At 42.8% G+C, this 23,992-nt stretch overlaps 1 protein-coding gene across 2 annotated transcripts in view; it reads right to left on the minus strand.

The window, feature by feature from the left end:
- NFATC3 (nuclear factor of activated T cells 3) overlaps positions 1-23,992 on the minus strand; it is a 158,359-nt gene that overhangs the window by 42,117 nt on the left and 92,250 nt on the right. For both annotated transcript variants that reach the window (XM_075940320.2, XM_089781446.1), the window contains exons 4-8: positions 23,160-23,359; positions 21,897-22,069; positions 20,916-21,056; positions 5,082-5,137; positions 2,941-3,067 (exon numbers count right to left, since the gene is read on the minus strand). In XM_075940320.2, coding sequence (XP_075796435.2) covers positions 2,941-3,067; positions 5,082-5,137; positions 20,916-21,056; positions 21,897-22,069; positions 23,160-23,359 — 697 coding nt within the window. The remainder of the gene's footprint in view (positions 1-2,940; positions 3,068-5,081; positions 5,138-20,915; positions 21,057-21,896; positions 22,070-23,159; positions 23,360-23,992) is intronic.

The following is a 23,992-nucleotide window of genomic DNA, read 5'->3' on the forward strand; positions in this document are numbered from 1 at the left end:
CTATCTACCTCTCCACCTAGATTAGTGTTATCTGTGAACTTGCTGAGGGTGCAATCCATCCCATTGTCCAGGTCATCAATAAAAATGTTGAACAAAACTAGCCACAAAACCGACCCTTGATGCACGCAGCTTGATACCAATGGCCAGGACCAGCCTTAGGGAAAATGGCACCCTAGTGAACTTGTATGTTGACACTCCTGAGCCTCACCCCACCCCAGGCATGGTGCCTCCCCCATTTCCCTTGGCTGCCATTGGCTCCCCCACTCCTGGACCCCCATCCTTTGCCCCCTTTGCCATTAACTCCTGCCTCTCCTTCACCCTAACTCCTAAACTGTGTCCCTAATTCTAACATTGTCACCTTCACCCCAGCCTCTGCACAATACCATCTTCACCCCAGCCCTTGCATTTCCCTCCCATCTGCAGCTCCAGCCCTTGCATTCCCAGTGTGCCTACCACTTCCTGCCCAGTATCACTCAACTTATGCCAATGGTTCTCAAACTTTTTGGCCCGTGGCCCATCCGGCTCAATGCAAACATTTCCATGGACAACCAGCTGCTGTTCCCCCAGCTGGGTGAGTGGGAGGGGCAGCATTTCTTCTCCATGAGCCTCCTCCCCGCCTGCAGGAAGCCAGCACAGGTGCTCCTACCACGTGGCTGGGAGGAGGGAGGGTAAAGCTGCAGCGCCCTGGGCCTAGGCAGGAAGAAAAAAGCCAGCCAGAAGGAAAAAAGAGCCAAAGGGGAGCGGCAGGGTAAGAACCCTTTACGGCACCCCCTAGCTGCAGCACCCTGGACCTAGGCCTGGATTGCCCAGCTCTAAGGGCTGCCGACTGCCAACCACACATCAAGCTGTCAATCTCTAACCGTTGTGCCCAACAATCTAGCCAACTTCCTATCCACCCTACAATCCATTTATTCAATCCATACTTTAACTTGCTAGCCTGTTGGCCCCACGGGTACTGCTAAGGGAAAAATTTCCAACGCGTGCATGCTGTGTGCGCACACCTACATGGAACGGACATGAGCAATCACTCAAAGAAGAGGTAAAGCTCAGAAGTGGTTTCCTCAAGTAGGTAATTTTTTACCTTAAAGGAATAAAAAATTAGCTTTCAAGAAAGTATTTGTGGACCTAAGTGAGGATACTGGAATTCAATGTACACATCAGATGAGATTAACTTCGAGGGCCCAATAGAGGCATCTATTTTGAGGAGTCTTTCTGCCTGAAGGAACAAGGGGAGAAAGTTCTCTATTCATTTGGATTCGAATGGCACTCGAGTTTCCTTGCCCTGGATCACTCCTCAAATTCTGCAAGTACATTTATTATATAGCAATACATACGCAAACAAACCACCCCAAACCAATCACCCTCCCCCAACAAACCTACTTTGGTCTGCACTGAAAAATGCTAAGTACTACAAAAGTGCATGAATATTATTTTAGCAATCAAACCTTTCCAAAGTTCCACTGACAAAGGGGAATGTCTCATGTATAGATGTATGCAGGCAATTTTTTTTAATGCAAAAAGCAAGAGTGTACAATCTCTCCCTGCATTGCTTATTACCATGCCTACATATTTATTTCATATTTCCTTTTAGCTCCTAGGTTCTTTTTAAATCAGCCACAGAACTTATAAGGTTGATACATTTTTCAATAATTTGAGTCCCCCGCTTCCTTTTTAAGCCAAAGGCCATGGTTAAGCAATAATCAGGGGCTGTTACTTATAAGCTCAACACTTTTTTCCTGCGAACACCTGTACCAATCAATTACGGGCTTACAGCAGCACGCATGTTAAAATGAAAACAGGAAACCCTTCAAGTGGGTGTTAAGGGTTGCCATAATATAGCTTCAGTTATAACTTCACTTCCTTTTTATTTTGGACACATTTTAAGCTAGTATGTTCCATTACTCATTCCAATATTTCAACAGTAGCTTTTTCAGGAAAGGAACAACTTATGATTACTTCGAGTTAAAGAATATTTTCAAGCAGCTGACATTCTTTCAAAAAATGTGCTGAAGTAACTTTAAATATTGTTCAAAACTTTTGCCATTGCAGTGATAAATCTAATTCATGCATAGTTATCCAGATAATTGTATATACACTGTTTAATTATGCGTAAAGGCACAAAACATGCAACTGGTATAAAATAATAATTGAAATTGGATTTTGTCAGTCTACTGTGCCTGTTAAGAATATTCATTAGTTTTCTGATATATAAATTATGTATGTCAAGTCCTACAATTCCACATAATTTCAACAACTCTGAAGAGAACTCTCCCTTACGATTATTACTGGTTCTTGATGAATTCCTGACTGCTCTTTACAATCTGTTAGGAACTTTAAATTCACTTGAAAAGTCATCCAAAAAACAATAAATATCCTGCAGTTTTCCCCAATACCAAAGACACTATAAGACAGGTCAATGTCAGCATGTCATTCTGATAAAGTTTCAAGATTAGCTCTCGCCACACCACAAGGCGTCCATATTTTTCCTCTCTCTCATCTGAAGTTCAGAGCTGTATTTTAACTACTGAGAGAGAGACTGGAGTGCTATAAACTGAAAATGAACTATTTCTCTGACTGTGCTCCTAGAATTCACTAATTGGAAACAGAACAAAATCATGAGAAAAAAAAGTGAACCACACTACATATGGCCAAGAAGCTACAGGAATAAAGTAATTAAATAATGTTCTAAAAAATTGCTAAAACAGAAAATTTTAACCATATTTATAGAATTATTTCACACTGCTATATTGGATTTAAATTTTTGCCATGAAATTAGACAAATTCTTAACAGGCAATTCAGAAACTGAATTGAAAAAAGTTACATCTGCTTGTCAAAGGGAACGTATTTTGCATAGTATCAATGAAATACACTTTTAAATAATTACTAAAATTTGAGTACTCATTAACTAGCTTGTAGTAAGATACAGTAGCTGTGTGTACCTGGTGTATATGTAAAACGTTGAGACTGGCTTTTTTTCCTCTTCCCATTGCAAAGATAAAACTGCACCTGGACTGCAGTTGTAATCGTTTTGTTATGGTATGGAGGAACTTCAAGAACAATGTTAGCCTAAATTAAAGTTGAAACAAGATAGCGTTACTTTTAAAATATAAATGAATACATCTGTTAAAGAATCCTGCTTGAGTGCTGGCTGAAATGCTAACTCAAATGGGGATTTTTAGTTCAGTGTAGCTATTGCTTCATGCGTAGCACTTTAGCAAATTCATAGTCCAGTTTTGTCAATTTCACAAAACAATACGTCATTACTTCAGCTATTTAAATCTGAAATTTCACAGTGTTTAATTATAGGGGTGCTGACCCAAAAAGTAGTGGTGTATGTTAGTGTGTTTATGTGGAGGGGGTTTGCAGTATTGCTACACTCTTTCTTCTGTGTTGTTGTTGGCAGTGCTGCTGCCTTCAGAGCTCAGCAGCTGGAGAACAGCAGCTGCTAGCTGGAATCCCAGCTCTGAAGGCACAACTGCCACCAGCAGTAGCACAGAACAGATGCCATGGTATGGTATTGCCACCTTTACTTCTGCACTACTGCCAACCAAGTTTAGCCCTCAGTCTGCTTCCACACTCTCTGCACATCCAACTCTGAAGGCAGCAATGCAGGAATAAGGATGGCATAGTATGGTATTGCCCCTTAATTCTGCATTGCTGGGTCCTGAAGTCAATAGTTAAATCAATAGCTGTGACTCTTCCCCCCCCCCCCCCGCCCAGCTCAAAGTAGCACAGAAATAAATTTGGGTGGCAATACTGCAATCTCCCTAAAATAACCTTGGCCCCCCTGCAGTCTCCCTCCCCTTCCCACAACACACTCTGGGTCAGGACCTCCAGTTTTAGAAACACTAGTCTTTCCCATTAAATCTGTATAGCATAGGGTAAAAGTACCCAAAAGATCAGATTTCATGGGTGGAGACCAGATTTCATGGTTTATAATGCAATCTTCATGGCCATAAATTTGGTAGGGCTATTCATGCCTCTTCTAAACATTAAAGCAGAAATATAACAATATAATTTAACACGTGTAACGTGGGAGACATTTTTTGCATATTTTAGAGATTATATTTTTATTTAAAAATACATACATGTATTTTTAAATTTACCTTAACGAGTACAGGCAGTCCCCGGGTTACATGGATCCGACTTACATTGGATCCCTACTTACAAACGGGGTGAGGCAACCCCGCACTAGCTGCTTCCCCCCAGCAGACCAGGGAGACGCGGAGCAGCTTTTCTCAGCAGACACCTCAGCTTGAGAATAAAGGACTGAGGGAAGTGAGGTGTGGGAGAATAAAACTGAGCTCTGGAGAAATGTTTGGCTACAGTTTCCCCTACAATATGTACCAGTTCCGACTTACATACAAATTCAACTTAAGAACAAACCTACAGTCCCTATCTTGTACGTAACCCGGGGACTGCCTGTATATGAATGCCTTGGAAGCAGATACTAAGGTTATGTCTACACTGGCGGGTTCTTGTGCAAGAACATTTGCGCAAGAACACGTCCACATTGCCATGTGCTTTTGTGCAAGAGCATCCATGGCAGTGTAGATGCTCTCTTGCCCAAGAAAGCTCTGAGGGCCATTTTAGCCATAGGGCTTTCTTGCACAAGAAACCCCTTGTGCAAGAGTGCTTACGCTTGTTAGAAAAGAGCATAGCTCTTGCTCAAGAAGCCCTCTTTTACTACGCTTTACTGTAAATCTTCTTGCACAAGAACGGGCGGGCAGTGTGGACACACTGAAGAAGAACAGCTGTTCTTGTGCAAGAATCTACAAGTGTAGACAGTCTAAATGTTATATGCAATGACAATTACTTCTCACATTGACAATTATTCTAAATTTCCCCTTCTAATTTTTTCAAATAAGGTTATAATTTCATTTTCTTAGAAAGCAGCAACATAATGAATGCTTTATACTCTAACAATTCAGAGTAAGTCTTCAAATGAAGTAAGCAAACTGCAAAACTTGTTCATATATCCTACTTATAATTTACACTAGAAGTACAAACTGAAAAACATGACAATCAAGACTAATTTATTACTTAAAAAACAACTTTCAAAAGAACAAAAGATTCTCACCCCTTGACACTTCTCCCTAATTATTTTCCCTTCTACTTCCCACTGAGGTCGTCCATCTGTTGAGAGAAAAAGTTTACAAGAAATTCAAGTCAAAAAAGCATTTTCTGAAATACTTTGAGAGTGAATGCAATTCAAAATATTTAAATTAATTTAAGAGATGATATTGCAGAGTTAACTGGAAACAGATTCTAAAATTCTTAAATGTTCTTATTGTTGGAAACATCCAAAGCTCTTTATATACGTTAATGAAATCTGATCAAAGTTTCTGTTCCAAACAAATCTATTTCACTAAGGATTTCTGCATAGATAATATTGTGAGTTGAACAATCGTCAAAGTTCTTAACACCGATATTCTTTAAACAGATGGTGAAAATTCAGAGTTTCCACTATGATTTAAAATATCCAGGTAAGTGAAGATAAATTGTAAAATTTAATGGTTACTTCCTTAGCTGATGTGAATTAGGGTTAATGTATTGTGTCATTTAACATCAGCAACATAACTGGCCCATTCTATTTAATTTATATGGAGTAATTAAAATCTGTTTAAATATATTTATAAAAATACACTAATGAAAAAATACTGATACTTGTAATATAAATACTCCTATTATACAGACATATTTAATCTAGAGATATATTTATATTTATCAAAATAAATTAATATTTCTAATTCCAGAAGTATGTGCGTGAACACAAACACCACATATAAAATACATCATCATCTTTTGCTAGAAGACAAAAAAAAAAAAAAAAAAAAAAAAAAAGGAAAAAAAGAGAGTTCCAACTACACAAATAGCATACAATACCAGCTGAAAACTGAAAGGTTGATTTTAAGTTGTGTCACGGTGCACAAATATAATTATAATCACTTTCAACATGGCTAATGAGTTGGAGTGCCTTCACTTAAATCACAAGCATTAGAGAGCTAGTGACTTCTCAATGTCTATAACAAATTAGACAAAAGTCATATTCTTATATTTCTGTTGAAAGGTAGGACCACTTTTGCCCATATATATGCAACAAAGTTACTTCAATCGTATAAGAAGTGTCATTGACTACCATGGTTTTACATGTGTCAGTCAAGCTATTCACATCCAGATTACTTGCAGAATCAGACCTTTAATTATCAGTCATATATAACAGTTTTTGGCAAGTTTTTTATTTGGGGTCGGCAACCTTTCCAAAGTGGCGTGCCAATATTTAACCTTTCTGCCCTGGGCCATGCCTCTCTCCCGGGACGGCAGCAGGGGCTCTTTCCACTGCACACCCTGGGGACCACATGGGTCAATGCAAACTTTTCTGCCGCCCACAAGTTGCTAATGGAAACTCACCGTTAATTACACCCGAGCCATTTTGCTAGTGCTGCAGCTAGGGAGAATGGTTTGATTCAGGCATTTAATTTAATTTAAGGGCAGATTGAGTGTTTTAACTTCCTCAAGTTAGTTTATCAAACTTCATTTTAATTAAACTAAAGATTATTTTATGTCCAACATAAAAGTTTTCAATGTTTTCTTTATTTATGGCGGGGTGGGGAATATTTTTGGGGTCAGGGACCACTGATCCACAGAAAAATCAGTTGGGGACCACACAAGTGAGAAGCAAAATAACTCCCAAAGCAACCCTCACTAAGATGGCTCCCAACTGAGACATCTCACACTGGCGTTCCAGCTCCAAGGGGCGAGGGCAAGGAACAGGGAGGACTGATATTCAGGGCTTCCCTTAGGTCAGATTTACTTTTTCTGGTGGATTTTATGAAGCACCCTTAGTTTCTGGGGTTGAGACAAAAATGAGGGGTTCAGTATGCAGGACAGGGCTGCCAGACAGTGGGATAGGGATGGGGTGCAGGATCTGGGAGGGAGGTGGGGGGCAGAAGAGGGAGAGGTTGTGAGGTCTGGGTGGCAGGAAGTACAGAAGCAGGCTGGGAGCGGGGTGTTTGGCCAGGTGGACGGAGCAAAGGAGGACGCAGTGTGTGGCCAGGAGGGAGGGTGCAAGAGCAACGATGGATGCAGGAGCAGACTTCGGGGGTACAGGTTAGCCCTCGCTGATCTGACACCCTCTGGACGTGACTGGTCCCAGATGAGGGATTTTTCCAAATAAGAGGAGGTCATTTCAGGTCCCCTGCTGCTGCACACCATACTGGGCTTCCCGGAACCCCCTTTCCCCCAAACCTCAGCTCGGCTGCTCTTTGGCCCTCCGGCCGCTCTTCACAGTCCCCTCCCCCCCGCCCCCGCTGCTTATCCTATGGCCCAGCCACTTACTCATTTTCCACACTCTTAACAGACAACGCCTCTTGCTGCTGCTATTGGATGGATCCCCACATGCAGGGAAAGCCTGGGAAGTGTCCCTGACTCCTATATTCCATCAGCTGGGGACGGGAGAAGAGGAGGAAGGAGAATCAGCTGCACAGCCGCTTTTAGATCTGTTTGGAGTGTGGGGGACTTTCCGGGACATTTCAGAGCTGCTCAGGGAACTGGGACAGGTCATTAAAATTCGAGACTGTTTCAGATTTTAAGGGCCATATGGTCAGCATAAGCAGCGGGGACTTCCCTTGGCTGTCAGGCTGGGATGCAGGTGGGCAACCAGGCCTTAGCCAGCATCTTTGCACTCAGGCTCCCCTGTCCCTAATAATGCAGAGCAGCAGGAGGGAGGGCTTGTGCTTAGACTGATGGGACTGGCTGGTCTGTCACTTTAAGAATGTGGCGTGGCAGCGGGGAGAGGGAAGGGGGCTTGTGCTGAGACTGGAACCGATTGCTCTGTCCCCTTTAAGAAACCAGAGTGGTAGCAGGGAGGGGGTGCAGAGGGGCTTGTGCTGAGACGTGTGGAACTGGCTGCTCAGTCCCTTAAATAATGCAGAGTGGCAGCTCAGGGGAGGTTTGTCCTAAAACCTGGTGGGGAGCAGAGACTGAGCCAGCGTCTTTGCAAGCCAGCTGCTCTCTGTCCCTTTAAGAGTGCAGAGTGCCAGGGGGAAGGAGGAGATGATCAAGTAGTCCAGTGGTGGCCAACCTACAGCTGAGAGCCACATGCGGCTTTTCTCCCCCTAAAGTGCAGCTCACATAGCCCCTCCCGCAGCGCTCTTCCCCCCCCCCCCCACAGCCCCTGTCCCCGTGCTCACCAGGGCAGCGATTCAAAATGGCACCCAAGATGGCAGCTGTCAATAGGAGCCAAAAAGCCTAAGCGTGTTTCTTAAAGGGGAAGCCTCCTTTTTGGAGGGTGGGGAGGAGGTGGGGAGGAGTCTCGACAATTCTGGTGTGGCTCTTTGCATTTCTGGCTGTTTCAGCTCTATTTGTTAAATGGGTTGGCCACCCCTGAAGCAGTCGATAGTGCTACCCGATACCTCCTGCTTATCATATACTCGACTACTCCATCACATCCTTAGACCAGTCTGCTAAAGAAATTTACTGGCCTGGACCGGGGGGGGGGGGGGGAGAAGAGAGAGAAATGTGTGTAATCTATAGCATTACCTATAAGCTTTTGCTTATTGGTTAGTCTACTACACTATTATATCCCTACCCCCATCTGAGAAATCTTACTCTTCTGCCTCTCCAGCATCACAGGGGAAAGGGAAGGGACAGGGAAGGCTGAAGTTCAGGGCTTCCCATAGGCCAGATTTACTTTTCTGGAGTTCCAGAGTTAGTGAATTTTGTGGACCCCCTTAGGTCCTGGGATGGGAATAAAAATGAGGGGTTCAGTGTGTGCGACAGGGATGCCAGTAAGTGGGATAAGGATGCAGGATCTGAGCAGGAAGGGGAGTGCAGGACGGAGTGAGGAGGGCAGGGTCTGGAGGGGAGGTTGGTGGCTGGAGGTGGGGTGGGGATTGAGAAAGAGTTTGGGGGTGGGAGAGTGGGGAAGTAACACAGAAAAAGTCAATGGGTGAGAATGCAGCCAAATAGCTAATTGGCAAGGGTGGTAAAGAAATGGGGAGTAAAGGAAATTGCAGCTTCTGCAAAGTAAAATTGTATCCCCCCCCCCCGCTCACATCTCCCCTCTGCTCCAGCCTCACTACCCTCAGCTCCATGATTCCCCCCAGCTTGATCATCCCATGCCCCTGAATGCAACAGCTGCCCCCTGATCCTTCTTCACTCCCCTCCTGCCCTCACATCATTGTGACCCAAGAGCACGCACTGGCAGGGAAGCAGCATTGGGCCTTGCAGCCCCCTGAGAGCAGTGCTGGGATGCGGAGGGGCCAGAATCATTTTTCTGCCCAGCCTAGCCCTTTGCCTAGGCTCACCCTTCACCTGCAGGCTGCAGCTCTGGAGCTGGGGTGGGTGGAGCCAGGAGCTGGTTCCAGCCTGGTCAGGTGCAACGGGTGCTGTGGAAGGGGCTACCCAGCCTTGCACATAGCTCATGGAAGAAGCAGTGCATCCCAGGCTCCGGCATCCCACGTGACCATCCACCCAGCCCTGATCTCCAGAGCAGCCCCAGCTCCGCTTCCTCCCAGAGCAGGAGGCAGAACCTGTAGCACAGAGGTGGGGAGGTTAACCCCTTAGCTCCCGGGAGCTGCATGCCCAGGCCGGGCAGGGGCAATCCCAGGGACATGGAGCTCAGTGCAGGGTCTTACTGGGCTGCCACAGCTCCTATGTCATGCCATGTGGCTGCCTCCCGTTCCTCCCTCCCAGCAGGAATCTGGAGCTGGTGTTCCAGCCTGCAGCTTCGCCGCAATCCTGAGGCTCGTGGGGGTGAGCTCCTGCCCTGCATGCCACAGAAAATCGGCTTGAATGTCACTTACAGCATGAGTGCTATAGGGTGCCAAGCCCTATTTTGTATAAATTAGTTTTGTTGCCAAAAGCACAGCAGAGATTTTTTTTTAATAAATTGAATTATGAAACCTTATAATTGTGCACAATGCTAAAAATGGAGTACTGACAGAGATAACACATAAATTGATAGAAAATATCAAGGCTGAAGATGCCAAAGAGGTAATCAAACTACTAATATGAAACTTTACCTGTAATGGAGGCTAGAGATATAAAATCCCATTTAACTGGCTAACCGGGTAAGCATATTGTTTGCATATTAAAGATGGAAACCGAAAGACATTTAGAGAAAATTCAAGTCCTGTACAACAGCCAAATTGTTCATCTTTCCCTAGACAGCCTATTGAAGACAAGGCACAATATCCATGTAGGCAGAAACAGAGAATTTATATTATGTTCTTATGCCCTGATCGGTTGAAAAAATTCTTGGAAGCTTAACCAAAACTATTTTGTGTAACATCTGATTTTAGTTGCATATTAACTGGAGAATGAGGAGCAACTAGCCAAAGGAGTAGTCCAGAATGCCCAAGAAAAGGAAATTTAAGTTTGTTCATATGCAGAAAAGACCAAATTACTAGCGAAAAAATGTGAAAACTTGATCTGAAGTTTTAAATGAAGTAAAGGCACTTTATACATCAAAGTCTTTTTATGGCCATGGAGAGAAAAAGTCCAACAGCATATAACCACCAAACCCCATTGCAGCTAATGTAAGACGGAGCCAACTTATATGCATCTTTAAGGGATTGAGTATTTTGTCTTACTGACGGTGTCTTTGTCAGTAAATGTACCCTCAATGAATTCAAGTTTTATCATATTGACATCAGTGTGAAACATCTTCCATATACGAGACTAGAGGAAGATATGACCTCTTGACTCATCTCTACTGAGTAATGTGTTTTCAAAGTCTATATTAGTTTCACTGGGAAAATGCCAAGATATTTTTTAATTCTTAATAGGGATTATTATACTCTGTGGGAGCAAAGCGGGGGAAGTCCCTGCAAAGCAACCAAAGGTGAAAACCACAATTACTGTATTTACTTATAAAATTACTTAAAGCCATCTTTCAATATATTCTTTGCAGCATTAACTTTGATGTCAGTTTCAGAATGCATATTAGTAAAATTCTACTTGAATCCTTAAATTATCAATTTACCTTTTCAGTTCATAAGTTAAATAGCAACAAAGAAAGGCCTATAAGAGGTAAGTAACACTAACTATACAATTTACATGCTTTCCCAATCCTCCATATCACCTGTATAACCTCATCATATATTCTCTACCTGGGAACAAATATGAATAGGTAATGTTAAACTCAAATTTCTTAAGAAAACACTTATAAAAACATTTATAATAAATGCTAAGATCCAACCCATAGTTCAACAAAACAACCTACAATTAACCAAAAAGGATTTAGAAAACCTCTGGCATCACAGATGACTTTGTCCAGTTACTATTCAATCATTCTTATTGTTTGTGTGGATATCAAACAGAGCAAACATGGAAAGAAATATTTGTAAAATAAGAAAATGAGTTGGTAAAAATCAAACAGTATTGAGACACAGGAACAGATATAGTATCTGAAGCGACTTTTCAGTTGAGATTTCAAGTAATGTTCCCTGCAAAAACATAACTATATACTGTATTTACTGTGTAAGTTGTGTAACTGATTTGAAGAAAAAAATTGAACGTGTAAAAAAAAAAAAGAGGTGTCCCTTTTCTATGTTCTAGCAGGGATGCAATAGTATAGTCGATTAATGGATAAACTGATAACCATTTTGTCTGGAAATGAATGACAGAAGAGGGATCACATGATGATTGCTTGCTGTGTTCATTCCCTTTAGGGCCCCTGTCGGCCGACAGTAAACTGTACTAGATGAACCTTTGGCCTGACCCGCTATGGCTGTTCTTATGTTGATCTTATGATCATCAAAACATCAGTTAATGCTATAGGCCACACACATTTCCCCCCTCCCTTGCCAGCAAATGTTTAGCAGGCTGACCAGCAGCCTGGCTCAGTCCTGGCTCATACAGGGTCTGGGACTTACCCTGCTGTGGCTCTGCATTTAAAGAGTATTAGGAGCTCAGCAGGCAGGCAGCCCAGTTCAGTTCTGGATCTGGGAGCTCAGTCACCCCCCACCCCCCAAATCAGAAGCAGCAGCTGTTTTTTTAAAACTTGATCCCCGCACTGACAAGCTCCCACTTGCTGCCCCGTGCTGCTGCCTCTGATACAGAGGCATCTGTGCAGAATGGCCGGGGGCTCCTCAGTAGTGGAGCAAGAGCACACCAGCTGCTGGATCCACGCTCAGGGACTATAGAATAGTCAAGTAACCGATAAAAATTCTTGAGGTTAATAGACTATTCAATTTACTGATATTTAACATCCCTATGTCCTAGCATATGAATGTTTAAGCAATGCCCTCCTTTTTTGCTGGGGGCTGCAGGGTGGCAAGGAAGGCTAAGCAGGGAAGCAAAATTGTTGCCTAATACAGCCTCCCTAGAGCCCAAAATAAAGCTCATATCAAAGAAAAGATTTGCAAAACTAAGTAAGATTCCCTAAGAGAGCTGCCTGGAAGCTCTTAATACGTTTAAAAAGCAAAGGCACAGTGTCCGGGACCCGGCGCAAACTGGGAATCAACTGAGGAGTCCTGTAGCACTTTAAAGACTAACACATTTATTTGGGCTTAAGTTTTCATGGGGAAAACCATTTTGTCAGATGCATCTGTGACACATGTATTTGACAAAGTGGTTTTTCTCCACAAAAATTAAAAATTTTGCATACAATATTTTAAAACTCTACTAAATTTGTCAAACAGAATAGTCACACCTGTTTCAATTATTTTGGTAATTTTTTTTCAAAATACAGGCAATCCCCGGGTTACATGGATCCGACTTATATCGGATCCCTACTTACAAACTGGGTGAGGCAACCCCGCACTAGCTGCTTCCCATCAGCAGACCAGGGAGACGCGAAGCTAGCGCCCTTCCCCCCCCCCCCCCCCCAGCAGACCAGGGAGACGTGGAGCGGCTTTTCTCAGCAGACACCTCAGCTTGAGAATAAAGGACTGAGGGAAGTGAGGTGTGGGAGAATAAAACTGAGCTCTGGAGAAATGTTTGGCTAGAGTTTCCCCTACAATATGTACCAGTTCCGACTTACATACAAATCCAACTTAAGAACAAACCTACAGTCCCTATCTTGTACGTAACCCGGGGACTGCCTGTACCTGTTAAGTATGTCTGTAACAATACTGGCAGAAATTTCCTGAACGTTTTTGACAAACAGATTCCTTGCTAGAACTATATTAATATAGAACTGAGTAATATTTCATTTTAAACTACAACAGAGTAACATACTTCCTGCACTCCTCATAAGCAAGGTAAAGGCTTGGATGAGATAGTGTAATGGAGGTGGAGAGGTAAAGAGCCTCGGTAAGACTCTGGAAGGCCGTTGCTATAGTAAGATGGAATATGGAACAGGTTTTTGGGGGGTTCGTGGGAGGGATTGTTAGGGAGCCTATCCCATGTAGACCCTGGCTTACCCTAGACTCTCTCGGTCATGCATATCTGCCTCATCCCTTGTGTCACTGCCCTACCCCATTATGCTCAGACATCTTCTCCTACCATCCATCTCTGCACTTGTACCAATTCTGCACGTGCGCACACACACCCACACACACCTACCCACCAGCCAACTCGGCCCATGTGAACCTTCAATCCCAATCAGCCTCTAGTTCAATTCTGTCAACCTACTAACTTCTGCGCTCCAGCCAGTCCTCCCACACCAGCACTTCTAAATCCCAGTTTATGAATCCTACACTGGCCACCCCCCCATACTCCATGACTCTTCACCTGGCTACATAGGCAAGGCACTCTCCTTTTCTATCCATGGCTGGCTGAGCCAACTACCCATTTTTCTGGCACCACTGATGCCCCTACTGGGAAAAAGGTGTAATTACAGAGCCTTTCTGGCAGAATGTATTTTTGTGAAAAAATAAAATCTGCAGGGGGCATGAACTGTCCTCATGTGCACTGAATTCCCACAAAAGTATCATCTTTATTGTTCTGTACACCAGTTAAGAGAGAGAATAAATATATTGTGTATATGTATGGTAAATGCAAGATCATATTTTTAGGTACTCATACATTTGCTTGACTCCTTATGCATTCAAAGAAGGAGGGGAGAAGGGTGAGGGCTGGGAACAAGGACTAACCTCTCTCCCAGGAGGCCTGCCCCGTTAGGACTAAGAACTTTCGACTGCAGGTGTTGCCTGAAGCTATTACCAGAGGCGGGCTTAAAGTCAGGAGGCTGCCGCTGGTTGCGGGCCACTCTGAAGAGGCAAGCGAAAGGGGGCTGCGCTTTGGGGGCACCCATCAGGGCAGACTGAGGGAGAGGGTGTGTGCTGTGGTGCTGATGGTTTTGTGTGATATAGTATAATTTTTCAGTGTGTTTGTGTGTGCTGATGAGAGCAGGACACTTGGTTGTGTGGTGGCCTATTCAGTCCCTGGTGAGAGCAAGGAGGGTAGGGGAGGGTTCTTGGTGAGAGGAAGTTCCCCTTACCTGCCCACACTGAAGGTCAAGGAAGGATTGTGTTTATTCTCTTTTTTTCATTATGTGCTTTGGCACAGATGGGGTGGCTAAGGGGGCAGGTTCAGACAGCATTGTGGCAGTTGTGACAGGTAGGGGAAGATATAGCAGTAACATCCTGTCTGGCCAGCGAATGGGAATGAGGTTTAGACAGTTATGTGCTATTCCTTGTTCTGGTCTTGTTCCCAGACACAATAAGTCTGGGAATCTTAACACCTGGTCATCAGCCCTGAGGGTGCTGCTGCTGAATGCCAGGTTGGTATCCCACAAGACAGCTGTCATTCATGATTTAATCCTGTATGAAGGGCCTGACCTCGCATGTATCACTGAGACCTGGCTGGGAGTGGAGGGAGACTGTGACCTTTCCTAATTGTGCCCGGCTGGGTTCTCGGTACAACACCAGCCGTGGCCCGATGGTTGGGGAGGTGGGGTGGTGACTGTCTATCGGGATGCCATCTCAGTGGTAAGGGCTTTGGTCTAACCAAGTGTTAGACTCGAGAGTTTGTGCCTGATTTTGGGTGGCTAGGTTAGGTTGGGTGTTCTACTTGTATATCGTCCACCCTGCTGTACAGCAGATGTTCTGCTTGAGCTGGTCTTGGACTTGGCATTGAGGACCCTGAGGCTTCAGTCTTGGGGGACTTTAATATTCACACCGAGGTTGTCCTGTCTGGTCCAGCCCGAAATTTTATGGATACCATGACGACCTTAGGACTAGCCCAAGAAATTACTGCCCCTATGCATGTTGCAGGTCACATGCTCAAACTAGTTTTTTGGATTAGGGGTGATAGAGTTCTTGGGATAAGGGATGTGGTTACACTCCCTTTGTCATGGACTGATCATTACCAGGTAAAGTTTAGACTATTTGTTGATCTTCCCCTCCTCAGACGCAGGGGACCAATTAAGATGGTCCACCTCAGAGGCTGATGGATCAGGATGGTTTCCTGAGATCCCTGAGGGACTGTTCAGCCATTTTGGCAAATGGTCCTGTCGATGCCCTAGTGAATATATGGAACATCAAGGTAGTCCAAGCAGTTGACATGATTGCTCCTAAGTGCCCTGTTTGGGCCAGTCAAACCAAGTTTGCTCCCTGGTTTTCTGGGGAGTTGATGGCGGCAAAATGGTCTGTGCAACAGCTAGAATGCTGCTAGAGGAGAACTAGAGCCCAGTCTGATCAATTGTGGGTTAGAGCTGAATTGCGAGCTTACTCTGTGGTGGTGCTGACAGTGAAGAAAAGCTACTTTTCCACCCGTATCACATCCGCACAATGCTGTCTAGCGGAACTTTTTTCGAGTGGTGCAGGGCTTGTTACAGTCTGGCATTCGTGATGAAATAGAGGAGCTCTTGGCTCCTCGCTGTGATCTGTTTGCGAAACACTTTACAGGTAAGATCGCTCTCATTCAATCTGATTTGGACTCTGGCTGCTACATAAGTGGGGTACAGAGAGTGCTGGGCCCAATTATTTTCCTTTGGAATAGTTTCAGCTATTGCAGACTGAGGAGGTGGACAAGGTGCTTGGAGGAGTGCGACCGACCACTTGCTCGCTTGACCCCTGCCCTTCATGGCTTATTAAATCTAGCCGGAAAGGGATGACTGGCTGGGCCCCGGGGATTATGAATTCACCTTTTAGATCTAGTATGGTTCCCACCGCCTTGAAAGAGGCAGTGATAAAACTGCTACTTAAAGAAGCTTTCCCTGGACCCACGTGATTTGAATAACTATCACCCAGTTGCTAATATTCCCTTCTTGGGCAAGGTACTCAAGGAGGCGGTGGCACTGCAACTCCAAGCTTTCTTGGAAGAAATGGATTATTTAGATTCATTTCAGTCTGGTTTTAGGCCAGGTTTTGGAACTGAAACCGTCTTGGCCTCCCTAGTAGATGACCTACGCCAGGAGATAGATAGATTCTCTTGGACATCTCAGCGGCTTTTGATATCAACAACCATGGTATCCTTCTGAAACACCTGGCAGAGTTGGGCATTGGAGGCACTGTTCTGCAGTGGTTCCGGTCTTACCTGTCGGGACGCTTTCAGAAGGTGGAACTAGGGGGCTGCTAGTGGTCATTGTGCTACGGGGTCCCGCAATGTTCCATCTTGTCCCCTATGCTGCTTAACATCTAGATGAAGCTGCTGGGAGAGGTTATAAGGAATTTTGGAGGATGGTGCCATCAACATGAAGATGACATCCACCTCTATTTCCGTGTGACATCAGAACCAAGAGTGGCAGTGACTGATCTAAACTGGTGTCTGGAGGCAGTGATAGACTGGATGAAGTTAAACAAGCTGAACTTGAATCTAGATAAGACTGAAGCCCTGTGGATCAGGAGGCCATCTGTTTGGAAAAGTGGCATGGAACCTGTTCTAGATGGGGTTACTCTCCCCCAAAAGAATAGGAACACAGTTTGGGAGTCCTCCTGGACCTTTTTTTAACATTTGAGAACCAGATTTCTTCCGTGGCCAGGAGCGACTTTGGGCAGCTTCATCTAATCTGCCAGCTGCGACCCTTCCTGAACAAGCATGACTTGCCCACAGTGATCCAGGCTCTTGTTACATCCCGACTGGATTACTGTAATGCACTTTATGTAGGGGTGCATCTAAAGAACCTTCATCTGATCCAGAATGCAGCTGCTCAAGTTTTAACTAACACAGTAATTACTCATTTAACACGTGCCCGCTTAACACGTTTTCGCAATAGCACTTTTTTTTTTTAAGGGAACGTTTTCTGAATAACACAACCATCCCTGAAACAACATGAAAAAAAATCAACTGGTGGACTACTTCATGTGGCAGTATTAATCGTGAAAACAGCAGTAATACAGTAGACTTCCGATAATCTGGCATACCGGGAGATACTATAAGACAGCTGTGATGGGTCTGCCAGGACCCGCATTGCGTCTGGCGAGGGGGGGATCGGGCGGGAAAAGGCGCGGCGAGCAGAGAACCTTCTGCCACTTTGCAGGGAGGTGGACGCCTCGCCCCCTCTCCTCCGCCCCTGCTTGCAGGCCGGCGGCTGGGTTTCCCCAGCTGGCCTGTCACCGGCAGCTGCATGGGGCTTCCCCCGCCTCCCTGCAAAGTGGTGGAGGGTTTGCCGCTCGCTGCACTGTTCCCCATTTGCCGGACACAGTGCAGGTCCTGTTAGACCCATCACAGGGACATACTCCCAACCCAATTCCCCTCCCCTCTTCTCCCCTTCCCTTCCCCAGAGCCAAACACCTCCCCTCCCTGCTCTAACCCAGTCCCCTTTCTCCCCCAACCTTATGTCCTGGTCCCAAGGCAGCTGCCTGTGGTCAGCAGCCAGCTGCTAGCAAGTGCAGGCTGGAGCCACAAGCACACATGTGGCTCACAGCAGCCCGGCTGAGAAAAGGGCTGACCGGAGCACTTGTGGGTTCCAGTTGATGCTGGACAACTGGATACCGGACAATTGGGCTATGTCTACACTGGCATGATCTTGTGCAAGAATTCTTTTGTGTAAGAGTTCTTGTGCAAAATCTCTTTCACAAGAGAGCGTCTACACTGGCATGCACATTTGCAGAAGAGATGTGCTTTTGCGCAATAGCATCCATACCAGTGTAGATGCTCTCCTGCGCAAGAAAGCTCTGATGGCCATTTTAACCATAGGGCTTTCTTGCGCAAGAAATTCATGTTGCCTGTCTGCTCTGGCCTCTTGCACGAGAACAGTTGCACAAGAGGGCTCATTCCTGAGCGGGAGCATCAGAGTTCTTGTGCAAGAAGCACTGATTTCATACATTAGAACATCAGTGTACTTGCGCAAGAACTCGCGGTCAGTGTAGACAGGTAGCAAGATTGCACCAATGTAGACGCAGCCTTAGAGTTTTACTGTACAGTACATGGGTCTAATGTTGACGCTGACGACTCAGCACCAAGAGAAAACACTACCGCTTGAAACTCAACCCCCACCTTTTTCATTATTTTCAATGGGAAAATTGACCCCACACAAAATGTTTTCACTTAGCACGATCATTTTCTGAAATGTATCTACCGTGTTAAATGAGGAATTACTATACTCATTATACGAAGCACTTTATGCCAGTGCTCCGGCAGCTGCACTGGCTTCCGGTATGTTTCCAGGCACAATTTAAGGTATTGGTTACGATCAATAAATCCTTAAATGGGTTGGGTCCGGGGTATCTGAAGGACCGTCTTCTCCCATATGAACCTGCCCGGGGATTGAGGTCAGCGGGGGAGATTCTGCTCAGTGTTGCACCACTTATGGATATAAGATTAACATTTATGCATAAACAGGGCCTTCTCCACTTTTGCTCCCAGGCTGTGGAATTCTCTTCCTTGGGATATTCACAAGGCGCCAACGTTAGCATAGTTTCAGCATCAGGCTAAAGCCACCCTTTTAACTCATGCTTTTACTGGTGTTCGAGTTTGTGCGTGTGTCTCCTCTCGAGATCTTTTTAGCAGGTTTTATGTCCCTCTGAAGTTTCGTTGTTTAATTTTATTTATATATATACACACACACACACACACACACACACACACACACACACACACGGCTCAACAAATAATGCAATCTACTCGCCCGTGGCAAGTAGATTGCAACCCGGAAGAGCCGGGTTCGGGCGATCTGCACACGCGCAGATCGCTGGACAATGTAGCTGGCAAGGGGGCTCGCTGCAATTCGGCGAGACACACACACACACACGTACGTTGTTTAATTTTATTTATACACACACACACACACACACACACACGCACGCACAGCTCGACAAATAATGCAATCTACTCACTCGCCCGTGGCAAGTAGATTGCAACCCGGAAGAGCCGGGTTCGGGCGATCTGCACACGCGCAGATCGCTGGACAATGTAGCTGGCAAGCAGGGCTCGCTGCAATTCGGCGAGACACACACACGTGTGTGTGTGTGTGTGTGTGTGTGTGTGTGTGTGTGTGTGTTTATTTGTATTTTGTGTTTTTTAAATTTGTAAGCCACCTCGAATATTTTAAATAGAGAAATGGGGTAAAAATATTTTAAGTAAATAAATATCCAATATACATGCACAATTTGGGTATGTAGATGAGGAAGTGGTCACTTTAGCATCTAGCATTTCACATATTGCATTTAACTGATTTAGTCACACATTTGGCATTGACTGGCTATGCAGAGTGTACACAGACAAATATATATGTGCAAATCTATATGCTTAGATTTAACATAAAATTTTTTAAAACAATGAAAGTCTCTAAGGTGCTGCAGGACCAAACAAAAAATGTAGATAGTATCATGAGCTTTTGTGGGCACAGCCCAGTTCAGATGAATGGAGCAAGGAGTTGTGCCCACAAAAGCTCATAATATTATCTACATTTTTGTTAGTTTCTAAGGTGCTGCTCAGGACCATTAGTTTTTTTGTTTGTTTTTGTTTTAATTCCAGTTACTTTAACAGACAAGACTCGTGAACCAAATTTTTAAAGAACTATTGATGTCTTATATATATTTTGGAAAAAAATATTTTACATAGACACCATTCTTGATTACCAAGAATTTTTAATCCATTGACTCTTAAATGTTCACCATACTTGCATGATTCTCTTAATTCTCTTAAGAATTTGATTATGATGTTTATTCCTTTAGCTGAGCTCTCACCTGACATGAGTAATTAAGACATGGAAGGGTCACCTCATTTCTCAGTGGATAGAATTAGGGTAGTAAACATCTATATCTTTAGGCTGAAAACAGAACATTTCTACTAAACAAGATAAGTAAACAGTTTAGGAGGCTAAAAAAACAATGTCTGAGCCACCTAAGGTAAGAGGAAGAACACCCAATTACTAACAAAGAACAAAATAATGAGGTAAAGACTAGGTTGAGCATGGACAGTGCGTGTTATGCAGGCAATGTTTCCTGCAAAGTAAAAGGTATAATGCAATTCACAGTAAATATAATGTAATGTGTAAACATATACAGAGCAAGATGTTTTCATACAACCTGAATTGGCTTGCTGCATCTCAAATTAAGTAATCTGAGTGACAAAATCTGGTGTTGAAGTGAATTTTTTTTGGATCCCAGAAAACTGGATGAAGTGTTCTCCCAGAACTTGTATAAGGTATTCTGGATAAGCTGTATGGAAAAGGTATTTGAAGGAATCCCAACAATTCCTTCCCTGAAAGTTAGATACCCCAGCTAATTCCTAAGTAGCAATTAGGTCAAAGGAAACTCATTACTCAAAGAGCCAACAAAACTAGAACAGGCATCAAATAGTTTCCTGTTATATTTCACAAGAGAAGGGGAATGCATATTATATGCCATGAGTAAGCAGCACTTTCTCTAGAGTGCCACGTTTTCAGGGAGGGACATGCAGATTTGTAATTATCTTCCTGAGACAGCAGCTGTACAATCTTTATTTGCCACAGCTAACTCAGACACAGATCACTGATAGAACTGAAGTTTGAGATTACAACATGCAAAGGTTTTAATTAATCTACCACAAACATTCACAATTGCAGCAGTTATTTTAAAAACTAAAAAAGTTAACTTACCTTGTCCTTTTTCAAGAAATATAATTTTTGATTCTGGAAGAAAATTAGATCCAGTCATAACCATTTCATGGCCTCCATTTACTGAACAACTGTTGATGCTGTATTTTTCTATCTGAGGAAGTTCTTGAGCAGATCGCTGAGCTTTTTGGGTTTTTTTTTTTAGAAAAAAAGAAAATGTTTATCTACTTGCATATTCTGAGAAACTAAAATTACTAAGCTTCAGGGGGTAGCTGAGTTAGTATGTTACAGAAAAATTACTTATATTACTAAATAAGCTATAAAGGTTGACAGAGCAAGCAATCATGAAACTTTTCAACAAGTTAACTGCATACATTGGATTCACTTTTCAGTTTAGTAAACGATCTTAAAAGTATTTCTGAATTATTTTATGGTCAATACAATTGTTAGCAGAAACTATTTAAGATTCTTTATATGACCCACATAGGTATTCCCCCTCACATGTAGTTTACAAATGAATACCAAAAATAACTACTGAATTAGAAACACTGCTACTTGGTCTCTAATAAGGACATAGAATCTGTTAACTGAAGCCATTTATTAGTATTTTCCCCCAAAATAAATGCTTTGATGTTTACCTACACAAACTTGTTACATAACACCCAAAATGAACACTGATGCTGTTATGTAGAAACATGAAATTATGCATTAACTACAAATTTTGCTCTGCCCAAATTTATATTTTACAGGTGACAACTTCTTTATTAACACTATTTAACATACTCAAACCTTAATACTACTTTAATTTTTCATTTAAATCTACAATGTTCCAACTACTCTAAAACGTATCTGTTGTGAACTGATGGTACTTAAGAGTAAATGAATACAGTTTCAAAAATAATTTCACAGCCATACATACTACTATCCTAGTGCTAAAAATTTTACTGAAACATGGAAATGAAAGCTTTTGCAACTGTAATTAAGATATTTTAAATGTGTATAAGAGATTGCTACAAAACTTACAGCATTCAACAGGTATGGAAGCAACCTGTAAAGACAAGACTTTTCCACTAGGCTGTGGGATATGAACACGAAACACAAGTCGCACTCTGGTATTCTTTCTTCCAATATCTGTCTCTCCTTTGCGGAGCTCTATATCTGAATTGCGGAGTTTCAAAATACCGGCACAATCAATACTGGAGGAGTAAAGGAAGAAAAAGGGTTAGAAGACACATGGAAGAAGAGAAGACAGATATTAGTAAATTATCAAATATATTTCTACAGGTATCAGTTTGACTCTTGCTAAACTGGAACTAAAAATAACTTAATTTTGCTCTGTGCCACAAACTTGGATAGCTATTACGATGATCCTTCGAATGGGGGGGGGGGGGAGGAGCAAACAGTATTTCAGCTCTAATGTTATATTTTGGGAACATACATCCCCTATCCTTTGACTTTTACAAAACAAAAGGTCAATTATTTGTATTACAGTAGTACTTGGCTGATGACTATTTTGAAACAAGTCTCTCAGAAGTGATAACCATGTACAATTATCCATGGAAACAGTGTCATTAAATGGCCAAACCTGCAGCTCCATTGGCCTGCCAAAACTGTTTCTGAAATTTCAAAATAGCAATGCTCATTTGGGACTACAGTTATATAGTCAACTAATTAATAGGGTGAGAGATACTGCACAGCAGTGTTACGGGACAACAAATACAAAAGACTACAGAGAAGCCATTTTATGGAAAAATTCAAATAAAGTTATACACATTAAAATGTGTAAGTAAAGTAAGCTCTGTTCCTGCATTATATGGTAATCCACGTTTTTCTTTAAAAAAAAATCCAGTATTCAAAAAGTATTCTTATTCATTCTAAGAAATGATATGCATACTGATCCAAATCAGAATATATGCTGAACTTGATTCATGTAAGAAACAATTTATGGTGCTGACTTGGCTTCTAAGTAGTAGGGTGTAGCATTTTAGATGAGCTAATAGGTTCCTCCTTTGTTCATTAAAATAATATTTAATCACTGCAATTCAGATTTTGCATAGAGGCCTGAAGATAGGATAATAATCCAACTACAGGTAGCAAAAAGCATATTTTTAAAAAAGTTTGTTGGCAGAAATAACCTCAAACACTACATGAGTACACAATTAAAAATCAAAGCAATTAAGGCTATACCAAATCACCTTAAAAACACATCATTTTCACCTTTGCATTGCGTTGAAAGGGGTACACAAATGATTAACTTTCCAATTTGGGAGAAATGCTGCTACACACCTGGCTGACATATTATTTTCAGGAAGAAGTGGAATTTCCAGAACTTTTGTGCTGGTAATTATTATCTCTTGGCTAGCAGTAGCAACTGTTTTCCCAGTGATTCGGTGCACTTGGTAGAATGCATGAGGTCGTAAGTAGCGATCATCTGCTGTTCCAATGAACATCTGTAGGTTTACTGGTTTCTCACTGTAGCCTATGAGCTGATTAAAAAACAAATTCTAAAGCTTTAATTGGATTTCAGAGTGTTTGTATTTTAGAGTCAAATGTCATTTTGCTTGTATAAACACACGATTAAAAAGGAAAAAATATTAAGCAATTCAAATTTATTCACAGACCTTGAAACTTTTTCAGCCTCTTATGTAGAATGACAAATGATTCTACAAGCAGCAAATGGTGTGCAGACTAGACTGCTTGTTCTCCAGGTCAGATTAGGAGCACAAATATTACAAAGTTTGTTAGGGCTTCATTACATCAATACACCGAGGAAAACGAATCCAAATTAACCAAAAAGGTGTGAATTTAAAGTTACAGTAGGTAAATCACATAACATCTCCCCCTCCTCCCTCCCAACCTGGCCATTTTTATTCACAATTAAATTAGCCTTAGTTCCCATGTCCAAAATCAAATAGATAAGTGTTCTGCAATTGTGAGTAAATGTATAAACCCCATTAACCCCTGAATGTATCTAATCCACTTTAAATTCACACCTTTGGTTAATTTGGATTAATGTTCCTGAGTGTTCCTATGTAATAGACAAGCCCTTAGAATGAATGGGAGGAGTTAAAGGTCCTTAATTCATTTTGAATTTCTTAGAAAAATTATCAAACAGTAAA

Source organism: Pelodiscus sinensis, chromosome 12 (assembly GCF_052426305.1).
Source record: "Pelodiscus sinensis isolate ZL-2025 chromosome 12, ASM5242630v1, whole genome shotgun sequence".
Lineage (NCBI taxonomy): Eukaryota > Metazoa > Chordata > Testudines > Trionychidae > Pelodiscus > Pelodiscus sinensis.